At 30.5% G+C, this 16,926-nt stretch overlaps 2 protein-coding genes across 11 annotated transcripts in view; both read right to left on the bottom strand.

Annotated features, from left to right (window-relative positions):
- LOC111718091 (uncharacterized) overlaps positions 1-8,009 on the bottom strand; it is a 48,347-nt gene extending 40,338 nt beyond the window's left edge. For 2 of the 9 annotated variants that reach the window (XM_023493597.1, XM_023493606.1), the window contains exons 1-12: positions 7,679-8,007; positions 7,246-7,398; positions 6,803-6,867; positions 6,321-6,415; positions 5,724-5,794; positions 5,229-5,275; positions 5,097-5,173; positions 3,660-3,800; positions 3,381-3,465; positions 1,776-1,879; positions 922-992; positions 646-728 (exon numbers count right to left, since the gene is read on the bottom strand). In XM_023493597.1, the coding sequence (XP_023349365.1) occupies positions 646-728; positions 922-992; positions 1,776-1,879; positions 3,381-3,465; positions 3,660-3,800; positions 5,097-5,173; positions 5,229-5,275; positions 5,724-5,794; positions 6,321-6,415; positions 6,803-6,867; positions 7,246-7,398; positions 7,679-7,691 (1,005 nt within the window). In that variant the 5' untranslated portion in view covers positions 7,692-8,007. Of the gene's footprint in view, positions 1-645; positions 729-921; positions 993-1,775; positions 1,880-3,213; positions 3,232-3,288; positions 3,300-3,380; positions 3,466-3,659; positions 3,801-5,096; positions 5,174-5,228; positions 5,276-5,723; positions 5,795-6,320; positions 6,416-6,802; positions 6,868-7,245; positions 7,399-7,678 lie in introns of those variants that run through there. The other 7 variants (XM_023493622.1, XM_023493613.1, XM_023493629.1 and 4 more) reach the window with 7 other exon arrangements.
- Positions 8,010-9,053: 1,044 nt separating this feature from the next.
- On the bottom strand, positions 9,054-15,286 carry LOC111718181 (ryncolin-2). 2 transcript variants are annotated; one of them, XM_023493709.1, is made up of 7 exons: positions 15,219-15,286; positions 12,992-13,106; positions 12,329-12,440; positions 11,460-11,488; positions 9,954-10,083; positions 9,547-9,587; positions 9,054-9,179 (listed from the first exon to the last, which is right to left on the bottom strand). In XM_023493709.1, the coding sequence occupies exons 2-7, from the start codon at positions 13,046-13,048 to the stop codon at positions 9,069-9,071; spliced, it is 480 nt and encodes a 159-aa protein (XP_023349477.1). In that variant the 5' UTR covers positions 13,049-13,106; positions 15,219-15,286; the 3' UTR covers positions 9,054-9,068. The 2 variants fall into 2 exon arrangements, with proteins under 2 accessions (XP_023349477.1, XP_023349484.1); XM_023493716.1 differs by lacking the exon at positions 15,219-15,286 and adding an exon at positions 15,184-15,205.
- Positions 15,287-16,926: the final 1,640 nt, after the last annotated feature.

The following is a 16,926-nucleotide window of genomic DNA, read 5'->3' as shown; positions in this document are numbered from 1 at the left end:
TGCTTCAAGATAGATGAAAACGAGATATTAAAAGTTAAAGGAGGAAGTAGAAAAAATGTTTCTAGATAATTTTTGGGCTTTGGTGTTGTGTACCAATCACGACGGGAAAACATGTACTACTTCGTAAAAAAAACTGGAAAATGTGTAGAACGCCCCAAGACACCAAGAAAATTTCATTAAAAGTGTGTAAGAAAGCAGCAGCTGATGCCAGTAACATGAATCGAGCTAAATTAAAAACAAAACAATGGAAGAGGGTAGTGACCTTGCTACTCACAGAATAGGTCTTTAAGATGCTGGGTTCTGAAAAAATTGTTCTGTCTCTGCAATTTGGCTAGCTGCAGAAACATCCAAAAAATTCATTATTTTTATTTTCAAAATTAGCCGAAGTATGATTGAAGGATGGACGAGTGGACGATCAAGAAGAAAGAATGAAAAGCAAAAAATATAGAAGTCTCAAAATGTTTCCATCTGATATCATATTGAAATTTAAAAGTATTATAAAATTTAATTAAAATAAATTATTAAAGTTAAAAACAGGATATGTCAGTAGTTGGAATGAACAATAGTTCAAACATATATCCACCCTTGAGCATTGCTATCTAATAAAATATGTTTTTTAGAATTTAGAAAAATGTTTTCGCCAACCTGACATTTTCCTGGGGACATTTTTCCTGTTTCTTGATCAATATTTATTCGGCAGGTTTCATATTCATAACAATCGTTGTCATCTACAGAAAAAGAATTAAATATGTATTTTTTTTACACATTTTTAGTTCATTTTCAATTTTATTTGTCACAGTGCAATGTTTATTTTGTCTTGTTTCTCAATCATCTTTATAATCTAACTACTTAAAAAAAATCAATAAATATTAGAATTATAATAAATTGTACGATTCATTGAAAAAAGGGCGATTTCTTTACCTTCACATCCTGGGACGCAAGTATTTCTTATTCTATAACTCCGTTTAGGGCATTCAGGCAAAAATTGACATCTAAAAATTATGGTTTTCTTTTGCACTAGGCATTCTGATTCAGCACAGGCATTTTCACCTCAGGGGCAAAAGGAATATATGAATGCAATGACTCATTAACAAAATATTATCATAATGTTTAAAAATCCATTATTTACTATTTTCTTAGCTTTAATAATAAATTATAAGTTAAAGAATATTTTTATTATTCTCCATAATTGTAGATGTTTATACACCACTGTATTTATACCTAAGACAGGTTGCTATAGCAAAAGTAAAAAAGTGTTAAATTTTAAATTTAGATGTTGATGGCACACTAAAATAAAAAGAATATCGCAAATTTATCAGATGGGGATGAAGTTAGAGATGGACACGTCTTTTTTCATTTCGTTAATTATCTTTTGTAATATTTATAATTTAAAAAATGATTTTGTTCATCCTCAAAATTATCGTTTATTTTCCATCTATGTCTTTGTTTTCTCACTGAACGATCGTTCTGTAAAATCGTTTGATACGTAGAAAATAACGATAGTTTTTTTCAAAATTTTACAAAAAAAGATCGTTCGTTTCGTAAAAAAACAACATTTTCTTTTTGAAAACTTGTTTTTCAAGTTTGTCTGTAGTCCGTACAACTTTATATCACCATTTTTTTCGTTGTTTTTTAAAACACGATAATTTTTTTTATTCGTTTTTTCTTCTGAACGACACCCTTTTCCATAAAAAAAGTTTGTTCGTTCCTTAAAAATTTCTTTCGTTCAAAAAAACGATGCCCATCTCTAGATAAAGTTAAAAAGATAAACTTACTTCTCCATGATGCAAGTATACCAGTTCGGACAATCTTGATCCCTTGAACATTCTACAGTCTTAGGACCAGGAACACACATATTCTTCTCACATTTATCAGATTTCTGAACATTTTAATAAACAACCTTTAAAGTCGAATTTCATTTGAATGGAATTACCTTTTAGAAATTCTTGTATAAATTATATTATCTTTAAGCAATCCTTGTCAGAACTGCATGGCATTGGCATTTGATATTTTTTTTAGCAATTGTTGTTTAGGCAACGGACGAGAATCGTCCCGATGGCTAGAACAAATTGAAGACGACTTCTGGATTAGCCTCTGTATATTCCTTGTACCTACAGGGTGTCCCACATCAAATTAGACCGCGTCAATGGGTCTAAATTACGATTTGGGAGACAAATTAGAAAATTTAAGAAAAATGAATCATTTTGAAAAGTTTAATAAGGCTAATAGAATTTTCTTTTTGCAGAAAGTGCTAGATTTTTCTAGTATTATGTGATTATTTTGGCGTTAAAGATTGGAGATAGTCTAATATGATATGGGACGCTCTGTAGCTGCAGTGCGCGGCACTGTACTGCACATGTTTTCCATATGCCGGTACTCTCTCTCTCTCTTCTTGGCTCTCTCTGTACCTTCAAACTATACACTACTATCTACCAATCCCTCTCTTTAAGCACAGTATTACTATTTTTTTACAGTTATTTATCTTTATTCCATTTCAGATACGAACCGATTATAATGTTCTTACACTTTTTTATTTTCATATTCCGAATTTATTGTTTTCACTTTTTCTTTTTCAAGAATTTAGTCACTTTCGTGCACATAAGCTACGCTAATTCCTTTTGCTTATTAGCTACTCGAATTCCTATTATTTATTTTAATTATCTATTTTTTTATTTCATTTAGTTTATTTCTGTGTTCGTACTTTTTGTGTTTGACTTTATTTAGTCTAATTAAATTTCATATTATGCAACCTTTGCACACAATCCTTGTCTAAATTGCATTTCCTTTTAGCAAATCTTGTCTAAATTATGTTACCTTTGGACAATCCTTGTCTGAATTACATTACCTTTGGGTAATTCCCTTATGAATTGCAATATCTTTAGTCAATCCTTTTCTGAAATGCATTTCCTTTGGGCAATTCTTTTATTAAATGCATTACCTTTAGAGAATCTTTTTATGAATTCTATTATCTTTGGACAATCCTTTTCTGAATTACATTACCTTTAAAAAATCTTTCTAAATTGCATCACCTTTGGGCAATATTTTTATAAATTAAAATAACTTTAAGCAGTCCTTGTCTAAGTTACATTACCTTTGGACAATCCTTGTTTAAATTTCATAACCTTTGGGCAATCCTTGTCGAAATACATAACCTTTAGGGAATCCTTGTCTGAATACCATACCTTTGGGCTATCCTTTTCTGAAATGCAATACCTTTGGACAATCCTTGTCTAAATTGCATCACCTTTGGGCAATAATTTTAAGCAGTCCTTGTCTAAATTACATTACCTTTGGACAATCCTTGTTTAAATTTTATTACAATCCTTGTCGAAATTACATTACCTTTTGGGGATCCTTGTCTGTCGTCTGAATTACATTACCTTTGGGCAATCCTTGTCTAAATTACATTCAACTTGATAGCATCTACACTTGTCTTCATCATAAACCACTGTTTTACCAGAGCGTCTAAATATTTTTTTAAAGAATATGATTTTTCAAATGTAAATTTTGTACATTGCAAAACATTACAGAGTTAGAAGTTTGAAATTCGATTTAATTTGAGCCAGTTTTTTTAGCAATAACATTGGTAAACTACATCACCAAAAAGTATGTAGTTGAACTCAAACCTGGCTGAACTACATTTCTAATTGATGAACTACCTAAGAGAAAGACATTCTGCAGCTACAGTTGGAAAACAGCTTGAAGGAATCTCTACTTCTTTCCCAGAGCAGGATTTCCCACAATCCTGACATTCACCATCCCGATCACATTCAAACTCATCCGGACAATCAGCGTTTTTTCTAAAAATTCAAAATAGTAAAAATCTTGATAATTTTTTTTCTTAATTGGATGGGTAAATTAGGACATGTTATTTAATTAATGATTTTCTAATTCCTATAACTTTGCAACCCGTTTACCTAGACCTTTGATATTGCAAACTATTAATTCTGGTAGATCAAATAGNTTTAATTTTCTATAAATTCTGTTTACTAAATAGAACTAAATCCGTGAGATGACATTTTTGCGCTATTTGTCATTTTTGCTCTGTAATTTTTGGTAAATGATTTTTTATATGAAAAACTTCCATCGAATCCAAGAGGAGGAGCACTAGGCCCCCACGCTTGATTTAGCTGCAGCACTCGACCCCCTAGCTTGATTTAGCTGCAGCACTAGGCCCCCTAGCTTGATTTAGCTGCAGCACTAGGCCCCCTAGCTTGATTTAGCTGCAGCACTCTGCGCCCTAGCTTGATTTAGCTGCAGCACTAGGCCCTCTAGCTTGATTTAGCTCCAGCACTAGGCCCTCTAGCTTGATTTAGCTCTAGCACTAGGCCCTCTAGCTTGATTTAGCTCCAGCACAAGGCCCCCTAGCTTGATTTAGCTTCAGCACTAGGCCCTCTAGCTTGATTTACCTCCAGCACTCCGGCCCCTTTTGTACCCTGCGGAAAGCCTAAGCCAACTCAAAAAAATGTGATAAGGATGTTTTTCATATAGAAAAATGTTGTGTTATAGAAAAAACGACGGTTTCTAGGCATATAGAGCAAATGGCAAATATGACACCAGGAATAATTCCGCTAGCAAAAATGTTGTATCAGTTGTCGGTGATTATATCAATACAATAAATCCGACCTTTTTATTGAGGCCTTGATTGTCAACAAGCTTTTTTCAAATTATAAGTTAAAAGTAATTTAAGAAAAGCTTTATTGACAGCTTTTCTTGTTCCCATGTTTATGTGTATCCATGCTGTTGAAATCAAAATTTAAATCGAAAGTAGTCTTCATTGTATTGATATTAGGGTTTCTAGCAAAATGGAAAAATCGTTTCGCGAAAATTTCGCATTTTACGAGAAAATTATTTTTTTCGCGACCATTTGCTTCATTTTCGTATTTCGTTCGTTCTCAAAAAAATGCGAAATTTTTCGCTTTTTTCGCGAAATTTACCTTTAATTTGTTTCGCAAAAAAAGCAACATTTTCGCGAAATAGAAAATGCTATAATTTCGCGGAAAAATAATGAAAAAATTTCGCGAAAAAATAATGGGATGACAGAAACTTAAACAGATAGCTAGTGAAATCAAATTCTCTTTTTTTACTGATATTACCGACAAGATTTCTTTTTGCATATACATGTTTTTTCATTCCATTCTAGCCACGCTTTAGATTCACAAACTTTTCGATCCTAAAAAAAAAGAATATTAAAAATAATTTGATTTATAAATCTAATTTTATGTTACCGAATCTGAGCATCCTGGTAATTCTATCACTGTTGTAGGGGACGAATCTAAAAATTCCATCTCATTTGTTAAAAACCTCAAAATTAGGGACAAACATTAAGTTGTTAGGGGTTAAAAAGTAACAGATATTAATCAAATACTAAAAATATAATTTAGTAGTAAAAAAAACATAAGTAAGAGACATTCAAAAAGACTTAACAATAATTGTATTAGTATTAGTTTACATACAGATTTTGCCTATTCGTGTAAATGTAAAATTTTCTACCGTTGTCGTCGTTTATATTAATACAATGAAGACGACTTTCTAATTCAGTTTTGATTTCTACCAAGCTTTCATACAGCAGAAATACTTTTGTTTACTTGTAAAAATACGAGTTAAAAATGATTGTTAGGGATAAAAGCATTATTATTTATTCTTCATTGTATTGATATAATCACCGAGCACTGTAAAACATTAACGATGAATCTTGAAAAGTAAAAATAAAATGAAAATTCCTTCAGTGCAATATCCATCCTTGGTACAGTACGCCTCAGGGTGATTTTCAGTTTTACATCTTGCATCAGTTCTAAAATATATATTATTAGTTTTACATCTTGCATCAGTTCTAAAATATATATTATTAGTTTTACATCTTGCATCAGTTCTAAAATATATATTATTAGTTTTACATCTTGCACCTTTTCTAAAATATGTATTATTAGTTTTGTATTTCTTCGATGTTTTCAAAACTAGTTTTCCTCTTAACCAATATTTTCCATTAAAATACATGGCAATTGTAAAAAATGTTGTTAAACATTGTTTCATGGTCTAAAAATATTCCTTTTCATTTTTTACTAGTTTTAAAGTGAAAGGCGATAATATCAATACAATAAAGACAACTTTCCTAATGAAGTTTTTTTTCTTCTAGAATTTAAAGTTTACTAGTAACTAAAGTTTTTTTAATGTACAGCTTCTTTTAGTTACACATTTATGTATCCATACTGTTTAACAGCTTGATAAAATCAAATTTGAAACCGAAAGTCGTCTTCATTGTATAGATGTATGCGACGACGACTGTTTATTATATTTAGCTTAATATTAAAATTTCTTACTTGCATTTAGATTTATCACAGATACAGTTGTAACCAGTATCTGTTTGTTCTATTTTGGAGAAAACCTCACAATGCTCATTATTTTCAGCAAAATACTAAAATAAATATCAGTAATTTTTTCAGAAATATGTATGAGCAAAATAAATGATTACATGAAGAAAAACATTCTTTCATTATTACAATATAATAAATTCAACAACAAAAGAATCTAAAATGCAACCAATCAGAGTGTCCATTGTAAAAACCGAACATCAAAAGCTGAGAAATTTAAAGATTTGGCGCGCAATTTAAGAGAGAACTCTCATTGGTCGGAATCCAGCAAGGATATCCAAAGAGAGAATTAAAAAGTACATTAAAAGTGTCCATAGTTGATATATCGATTCAGCAATCGTGATTAAAGGTATCCATTACAAGAGTTTCCAACTCAGGCTTTAATATCACATGATAAATTGATTCTGGTTTAAATTAAACTCCATTCTCACCGCATCCTTGCAGTTTTCTTCATCACTTTTGGATTGCTGGGGCTCCTGATAATATTCTGGCTCCTCTAAAATTATTTATTAATTAAGATATATTACGGGATTATCTATGCAATTTCAAGTCACCCTTGAGAAAGGAGGATGTCCGATTTACAACGGTATCCAATTAAACCTTTAACCCGGATTAATAATGTAAAAGCTCTTAATCTAGTTTGAAAACTTTTTCATTCTGACAGAAATCCTTAAACCTTGAAAAGACAACGTTGTATAACTGACATGCGACTCTATATATTGGTAGACATCTAAAGATATAATTGGTTAGAAATTAAAATAATTTAATAAACTTTACGTTCCTTTTACAAGATCTTAATCGTATCATCAATCTTCAGATCTAAAGAAAATTTGAAAAGTAAAGAAGCACTTCATAGTTGGAAAATATATTTTACCTTCATTAATTATAATGTCGGATCCCGGGAATTTTGTTTTCTTTTTATTTGGATCTTCTTTATTCTCTTTGGGGTCATTTTTGGAATTAGAATCTTCTTCTTCAGGATCTTCTTTTTCGTTTCCTGGTCCCATGCTGTGTCCTGGACCTCGGGCTGGGCACATTCTTGATTTATCAAAACAGTTTTTTTTCACACAAAAAATGCATATATCTTTAATTTTTCAGGACAATTATTCAAAACCTTGATATCTAATAACATAATCTTTGTTGCTATTATATGTGTTGATTTTTAGCGAGATCAGAGTTATTTTCCTGTACATTATAAAAGTTTGTTCAGCATTCCTTAAATTATGATTGCTGGCTTTGGAACCGTTAAGCAATGTAGGAAGCCAGTTTTTTAATTACGAAACCGAGTTGACGGTGCCTAGCCCAACCTGGATCATCCATTTTAGAATTTCCATTTCCAATTCCTGGCCCTTTTCCCAGTTTATTTGACTCTGTCGTAAACTCTTTCTCCTCGGGTTTATTTGACTCTGTATCAGACTCTTTCTCCTCGGGTTTATTTGACTCTGTATCAGACTCTTTCTCCTCGGGTTTATTTGACTCTGTCGCAAACTCTTTCTCCTCGGGTTTATTTGACTCTGTATCAGACTCTTCTTTTGGTGTCTCCTTTTCTTTGGGTTTATTATGATTATTTTCTCCATCATCTTTTGGTTTAGAAGAAGCTGTTTTTTTTTCTATGATTTTCAAATTTTATCGAAATATATTTTTTTAAACATTTTTTAAAAGAAAAATATGTGTTCTTGTAAATGCAAACAACTAAAATGAGTTTAATTCATTTTCAGAGATTTGTTATTCATCAATATTGTGCAATTTATTTGTTTTTGTAAGTATATTTTCTACTGCGAACAAGACGCCAATTTTACTTTTCTGGATTAAAGTTGAGGACATTCTAGCAGCAAGCAAGGTTTTGCAAAAAATTCAAATTTAAATTCTAGAGTAAAATCTTTGTTTTAAGTAATTTTCTTAACCCCACTTAAACTTTAGTNTCAAATATGCAAAACAACGTCCAAACAAAAAATCAAAAAAATTAAACAAAAAAACTTTAGCATCAAAAATGATTACATTGAGAAATTTTTTTAAAAAATCGCATAAACAAAGTTTATAAAAGATTTTTAAACTTATCTAAAATTTAGGATTTTTATGATTATTTTTAGTGGTAATTTATTCAAATCATGCCAGATTTAAATTATAATTTGATTTTTTAAAGAAAAAGGACACAAAAACGTTTTGGATGGGCCTAAACATTTCACACCAATGACAAAAGGATCACGATTCAAAAGATTTGTCAATAGTTTCAATATTTGTTTTCCCCTAGGGCCCAGACTATGGCAAATACACATGTCATAACTTGTAATGATTAAAGGGACTGTAAGGATAAATTCAAATGACTCTGCATGACAAATATGGTAACACCTAATTCACAATTGTACCTTTAAACAAATTTCTGATCAAGTATGAATTAAGTATATAATTTTGAAAACTGTTAATCTTCAAAACTGTCTAGCACTGCATGAAAACACATTGGAATTAGCAAAAATAATTACACTTTCAAACATGATTATTGATGAGATGAAAGTTTCAAGGGTACCGTTGTGAATTGGGCATTGTTGTCCGTCACCCTCAATCAAGCTTTCGGTGTTTACTGACCAAAGATATAGTAATGTTTAGTGGGCAGTAATGTGTTCCTTTGTTATGTGACATCTAAGGATGTGGAGGGTCACATGAAATTACGAGTACAATCCCTTTAATACAGTAGATATATTACTTGCACTGTCCAAAGTCACATTGACAAACTCTCTCATCCACTGTTCCTTCTTCTATTGTTATTTTAAAAACTTCGCATGGATCTTGGTCTGGGTAGGAATAGGACCACTAAAACACATTTTACAGAAAATTCTATTTAAATTAAGTCTTTGCCACAAACTTTGGTTTTCTCATCCCTACAATTTTACAACCAAATTTCGTAGAACTTTAATATTTTTGACATGATACACGAATACCTTAGTTCACAAACACACTCAAATATTGTACGTTTAGTTAAGAACTCTAGCTAGAAATACTTAAATTCTATTAGATCATTGGATTAACGAATAGGCTTACAGTATCAAAGGGTTACACCACCAGGTTGCAAAGATATATGGATTAGAAAATGATGTTATCATAAAAAATATTTTAGGGAAAATGAAACTAAAAAAACGGATTTAAGTAAATATAATTAAATACAACATAAAAATGTTACTTGTTCTGCACACTCCTTTTCCGCGTCAGCCTTGTAATAATCTGAATTTAAGATCAAATATTAAAAATCAATTAATTTTTGTTAACTAAAAATATTAATGTCCATGAAAAATTCTTTAGAAAAGTACATCCTTACAAATGTACGTGACTCTCTGAGCCCAAAACTTAAGACACAGGGTATCGTTAGGAAACCCAGTTTTGAAACCCGGGTTTCACAAATGGAGTTAGGAAATAGGGTATATGAAATATTATTTTATTTAGTTTCTTCATATATTCTCCATTTTTTAGAATCTTTTAAATAAAAATCTACACCAAAAAGGAAACTCATGAGTTTCGTTCAACGATACTCTTATAAATTTAGGACCCAGGGAAACTTTTTAAAGATTTTTATAAAGAATTAATTTTTACCATCATCATAAGTTTTCTTATCTCCCATATCTCCCTTATCTCCTTTATGTCCCATATCTCCCTTATGTCCCATATCTCCCTTATCTCCCATATGTCCCTTTTCTTTCATATTTCCCATATCTCCCATCATCTAAAAAAAAATATTTTAAAGGGACTGGAAAGGAAAATTTAAGGGGATAGAGGCTGAAAGCTAATCACTTTAGTTATATCTGGGAAAACTGTTATGAAACTGTATTAAATTTATACGAAAATTCATATATTTAGATTTTGTATAGAAATAATAAGGTTAAACAGATCATGTTCAGCAAATCCGCAGCCAATCTGAAAACAAAGATATCCCAGAGAAACCTAATTGGAACTTGGGTTTTCTCCAATCATCATTTTATAATTATCATTTTTATTTTTAATAGATATATTTGATATTATTTATTAGTCCGTATTACGTCACAAGAACTCCCACCAATGAGAGTGCAGTATAGTGGTCACGTGATTTATCAACATTATACCTACTTGAAGCACTATTTTATACAAAAAAAACGATGTTTAGTAGTCTAAAAGACTTAAACACCGGTGGGAAATTGTTTTCAGCGAACTGAATGCACAGTTGTGATTTAATACTAATTACCCTACCGGAGGGAAGGTAATCAACACTCAGGACACTGATTACTCCATTGGAGAGAAGGTAATTAACATTCAGCACACTAATTACTCCATCAAAGGAATGGGAATTAACTCTTGGGACGCTAATTGCTCCACGGGAGGGATGGTAATTAACACTCAGAACAATAATTAATCCATCAGAGGGATGACAATTAACACTCAGGACACTAATTGCTTTATTGGAGGGATGTTTTTTAACAATCAAGACACTAAGTCTTGTCCTGATTGTTAAATAACAAACCTCCAATGCAGCAACTAGTGTCCTGAGTGTTAATTACCATCCCTCTCGTGGAGTAATTAGTGTCCTGAGTGTTAATAACCATCCCTCCGATGGAGTAATTAGTGTCCCAAGTGTAAATTAGCATACCTCCGATGGAGTAAATAGTGCCCTGAGTGTTAACAAACATCCCTCCAATGGAGTAATAAGTATCACAAGTGTTTAGAACCATCCCTCCGATGAAGTAATTAGTGTCCCAAGTGTTAATTAACATCCCTCCGCTGGAGTAATTAGTATCCTGAGTGTTAATAACCATCCTTCCGATGGAGTAGTTAGTATTTTAAGTGTTAGTTGATTTTAACAGTTACATAAATTGCCGCGTTAAGCAACCATAAGATTCAAACTTCATAAATTCAAAACTTTAAAACGTTAAAACTTAAAAACTTAAAAGCTAAGAAACTTGAAAACTTAACTTAAAACTTTTAAAAAAAAATAAGCAACAAAAAAGAAAATTTCATTAAATTTGACGTTTATTTATTTAAGTTTTAACTTTTTTTGGACGAGTTGAACGACATTTTTAAAAATGCAATCTGTTTTTGATAATTTAAAGTTTTTGTTTAACAACTTACATTACTGTAGTCATAACCAGGAACATCGCCTGAAATATACAAAATAAAGTGAGATAAAATTTGTAGAAAAAACCTTTTTCCAAAAAATAAGTAAGAATCAATAAGACTTATACATATTTCGAAAATTATATCTCTAAAAATCCGTTTAAAGAGCATGTCGACGTAAGTTCAAGTGGAACTATGTATATTAAAAGAGCAAATGCCGAGTTCTAAGTGGTTCCCTTTAAATCTTTATTTGAGAAAAAACGAAGCAGGTATTGTTGTATTTTTATATGAATTTTATATAATCAATTCTGCTTATTATAGCTCTAAAGGATATTGTAAAGGGCCCCTGACTCTGTAAATAAAGGGTCACTTGAAAATTACATCTAGAATTTGTTTAATATTGTAATAAAAAAAGTTTAACTTAATGTCTATCTATATAGTTTGTTTGTAACCGTTAAACGTCAAAACGGCAGAATTACAAAAAATAGTCTCTAACATTTTTTGATTTTCGTAAAATTTTGAAAATCCACGAAAAAAATTGTAAATCCGCAAAAGTTTTTATTATTGTTTTATCGAAGAGATAATGCAGAAGGATTGAGCAACAAAAACGTTAAAATAGAAAATGAGCGCAAAGCGTCCTGATACTGATAGCAATTAGAATTCATACATTTTAAATAATTTGAATAAATCCAGACAAATGTTGTAATACAAACTGAAATGATTTTAAAGGACAGCTCGTATTGCATGAAAAAAATGAAATCAAATGAAAAATTATAAACATTGTACAGTTGTACAATTGTACACTTGAAATGTTTGTGCATGACCCAATAAATGGAGATTAATGCATTTGACAAAGTTTTAAAATGATTTTAGTTAAATTTTACTTTTTTCAGATGTTCCATCCTTTCCTTCTTTTATTTCTTTCTCCTCATCGGTTTCAAGGAGGTTTGAAGAATCAGTATTTTCCTTTAAGTCAGACTTTTGTGCTGAGGTAGTCTTAAATATATTATTATTAATTACTAAAAACAATTAGGAAATACTTTTAAAAACAATTTTTGTATTTTTATCTGAAAAGTGCTCTGGCCGAAATAACACAACAGTAAAAAAAATATAACAACCCGAAACTTAAACCTCATAAGACAATTTGTCAATATTCTAAAAAATTCTTTAACTTTGGCTGCATGTCTTATGCGCAATCTATCTTTATCTATGGATATAACTCACTGTTTATTTTTCAGAAATCTAATTTTTACTTTTTCAGGATGAGTCTGATGTGCTAATCAAAAATCAAAATACGGTAAAAACCATAAAACTCTGGAATAGGACTTTAGAATCAAGTTATGACTTAAATAGCCCTTAATGAACATGAGACACAGCAAATGTGCAGTGTAAACTAATCAATTTCAATTAATAAGCGATTTAATATGTTACATCAAATATACTTTATTAGTGTTATAAAGTCGTCTTCATATTCTACAGTTTTTCGGTTCTCACTGTAAGAAGAAAAAAGAAATTTGGAAATTTTCAAGTTATCCTTTTTTCCTTACCTGGTCTTTAGAGGTACCGAGAGACAAGGAAAGGAAGACGACGAGGATTAAATTCATAATTTATTGCGGCATTTTATGTTAATCACGATTATATTTGATTCAATCCTCAGTATTCCTAGAAATATTCTTATATAATGAAACATGAGATTTTTAGCGAGAAAAATATTCCGAAAAAAAGATTTTGCTATTAACAACCTATTTTATAAACTTAAGACTTTTAGCTGAACATTCTTTTGCTAATTTTTTTATTTTGGAAACGTCCAGGGTGGTCTAATATACATGAGAATTAAGTGACTTTTATATCGTCTTTGTTCCACGCGGCATTATTTTGTAAACACAATTTCAGAAGTGCCCGGCCCTGTTAAACATTAAACGACAGAAACTTTTATTTTCCTCATATAATTCACCATTTTGCACCTTTAAAAATGTCGGAGATATTAAGAAAATTGTCCAAATTCAATTTGTTGACAATGAGGCCAATAAATAAGGAGTTTATATACAGGGTGGCCAAAAAAAACAGGGATCAGGATTATTCAGTCTTTTTTTGTATAAAAAGACTTGTTTACTAAACAATTTATTATTTTTATTATTATTTTATTCAAAGGAACTGAGTTTTTGCCACAAACATAAATTTTCTAATTCCTATATCTGTGCATCCGGATGATTTCAAACTTTGATTATTTGATCTAACACCGACATTGGGTTGAAAAAGGGATTGGAAAATCTGAGTTTGTGGCAAAAACTCAATTCCTTTATATTGCAGAGAAAACAAAAATATTCTTAAATATCATAAAAATGAATACTTAATTAGATTACTTAAGTTGCAATTTGATGCCATGCAAGAAATAACTTGGCCTATTTCTAAAGTCCATCAAAGCTATTTGCAAACAATACCATGGTCCGGAATTGCTGCATTATCTCTTTTTTAGGTTTCTCTTCATTGAGTTCTGGATTTAAGATTAAACAAAACACCTTGGATTTCAAAAACCCGGAAGGAAAATCAAAATATATAGAAATGCATTTTTTATTTTTTAACCGATATTGGTTAGCAGAATTCAACGGAGAGATTCTCGAATATTCGACATAGTTTTACATAGTTTTACAAAGTTTTACATAGTTTTACATAGTTTTACATAGTTTTACATTATTTTACATAGTTTTACATAGTTTTACATAGTTTTACATAGTTTTAAATAGTTTACATAGTTTTTCATAGTTTTACATAGTTTTTCATAGTTTTACATAGTTTTACATAGTTATACATCAAATGGAAGGATCGGATGATAAAAAATTAATTAAACAATCACTTCTAAAATTAAAAACTGTGTGCTGGGGAACATTTTTGAGTTTTTATTTTTCACGAATAAAAAAAACCCTAGTCCCTGTTTTTTGGGCCACCATGTTCTGTTTTTAGATTAATAGACACCAATAATATTTTCTTCATGAAAGAAATTGCTACTGCATTTGAAAATTATTAAATGTTTTGATAGAAACTATTGAGAGAATGTTAATTGGATATCTATTTATCACTAACATTGTGTTCTTACATTTTACAAATATGTTCGATATTTTGAAATGTTTTAGGTCAGTTACAAACAAAATGTTGGGCTTAAGAAAAGGAAATCACTTTTTTGTCACTTTTTACTTCTCACTTTTTCTCTTGACATTGTCTAAGTGGGGTATAGGTACTTATTTAATTACGACACTTTTTTTCTTGCTGAGCTGAACTTTAAAAATATGCCAGCAAATATTTTTATTTAAATCTCTTGATTAACGTTTATTCAAAAGTTCAAATCTCTTAAATTAAAAATAAAATTTTTAAAAAACTTTAAACATTAGAAAATTTCACTATGTTTAAACATTTAAATCTCTTAAAATGATGAAAATTGTATAGATTCAATATATCTATTAACAAAAATAAAATCCTCTCTCATTTTTTATTATTCACAGCTCTTTTCTGTATGATATTTAACCTATATGTTTATTTATATGTATGTTAGCTATAGCAGGCAAAATGGCTGAAATGTTTTGGGGGAATCCATGGGTAAAATTTAAATTCTTCCAAATAAATTTTTTTAAATTAAATTTTTTTCTAAATTCTTTTTTTTAAATTCGAATTTTTCTTATAAAGTGGTTTTGAAACTCCAAGATGAACGGCGGGCTCTTCAGCTAGTTTCTAATTAACTTTTAACCTTACTGTATTTATAACATAAATAAAATGCTAGACCTATTCCCTGTACTTGAATGTGAGGAATAAAGGGAATTGTTGAAACTAATTAATCATGGATCGGGTAACAGAATGAGTTATGATCTGGAAAATTAAAGGGACCGACCTGTACAACAGAATGAGTTATGATCTGGAAAATTAAAGGGACCGACCTGTACAACTGTCAATGTAATTTTACCATTTATTAGTTTCCATGTTCGATTCACAACATAGCTGTTAAATTTGATATCCTTATTTTTCCAACTGAAATTGATTATTTTTAATTGTTGTTATTAATGATACGGACTTTAGGATTTTGTTGTAGTTACAATGAAGGATATATAATGCCCTTCTGTTATATACGTTTATATATGTTTATATATCCTGGCCCCCACCTTTAAAACTACAGTATATCGTCATTTTGGAAAAAGAAACATTTGAGAAATGCCTATTTTTGTGAAGTACTATACTTTGATAAATGTCTAACACTTTATGACGACATTTAAAAATTAAGTTTTTTCAAATACAAAAAACCAAAATTTGTTCGGAGTGAGTTCATAAAACTAAAATCTTTACTTATCGGTGGATGAGCCCCCGTTTATGACTGGGAGACGTAACTAGCCGAAACTGTTTTCAGTCGGTCTCCCGTACGAGGGGGGGGGGAGTCCAGAGTTCCTCAACAAGTCATCACCGCCACCCAAATCTGTTTTGCGGCAAGCGCGCTCCTCAATTGGTAATCTCCACCACCTCAATTAGTAATCACCGTAAAATTTTGTTTTCTGAGATTTGAATTTAATGCACTTTTAACACAATTTTCGACACCTATCGGGGTTTTATGGCATCTGTATTGACTTAAACTAAATTTTCAAATTATTTTCAGATTTGTTTGGTCAATAAAAACTGAAAATCAAGGCACAGTTAATTTTAGCCGTATGTCCCACAAAAAATTTGGGCCCGATCGGTTCAGCCGTTTTGACGTTTATTGGATACAAACAAACACATACAAGCCAAATTTAAATATAGATGATTTCTGACTGAAAAGATCCGCAGGCTGGTCAAGCGAGAAACAAAGCTATAATTGAGAATTTGTATTAGTGCCAAATCAAAAATCTGAATTTTTTAGAAAAAAACACACATCGTAATTAATCGATAGAATGCATCTTTGATAATTGCTGTTGAATTATTAGGCGAAGAAGAGGCAGAATATCTAAAGAGGAAAATAAAGGCTGAGGGATTAATGAATTAAATTTAACTTTTATCAACAAATTGTCACTTTTTTTTAGTTACCAAATTGTTATTACCAAATTGTCACTTTTTTGCAGTTACCATATTGTTATTACCAAATTGTCACTTTTATGACGTTACTAATTTGTCATTGCCAAATTGTCACTTTTTTGTTGTTACCAAATTGTCACTTTTGTGAGCTTACCAAATTGTCGTTACCAAATTGTCACCTTACCAAATTGTCATTACCAAATTGACATTACCAAAATCCGCCCATCCTTCTGAAGGGTTGAAATTTAGCTAATAAGCCCCAGGAGTAGCTGAGGTTTAGATTATTAGCTCTAAGAGTAGCTATGGTTTAGCTAATTAGCTCCAGTTTAAATAAGCACAAAAATAGTTCTAATGAAATAGCTCATCGTATGAATAGTTCATAATAACAAAAATATGTTTAAATGAACAAAACATTGTAAAAACTAGTTCAAATTAACAAAAAGTTGGTCCAAAT

The sequence above is a fragment of the Eurytemora carolleeae genome, unplaced genomic scaffold, assembly GCF_000591075.1.
Source record: "Eurytemora carolleeae unplaced genomic scaffold, Eaff_2.0 scaffold161, whole genome shotgun sequence".
NCBI classification, from domain to species: Eukaryota; Metazoa; Arthropoda; class Copepoda; order Calanoida; family Temoridae; genus Eurytemora; species Eurytemora carolleeae.
Note: the sequence above shows the minus strand (reverse complement) of the source record. Positions and strands in the feature narration are given on the sequence as shown.

Coding starts and splice junctions, on each gene's coding strand:
- LOC111718181 (XM_023493709.1), bottom strand. CDS start 13,048: ATGAATTTAATCCTCGTCGTCTTCCTTTCCTTGTCTCTCGGTACCTCT. Junction 11,489..12,328: donor GGATGGAACATCTGAAAAAA/GTAAAATTTAAC, acceptor TGTATATTTCAG/GCGATGTTCCTGGTTATGAC. Junction 9,588..9,953: donor TAAGAAAACTTATGATGATG/GTAAAAATTAAT, acceptor TCTTAAATTCAG/ATTATTACAAGGCTGACGCG.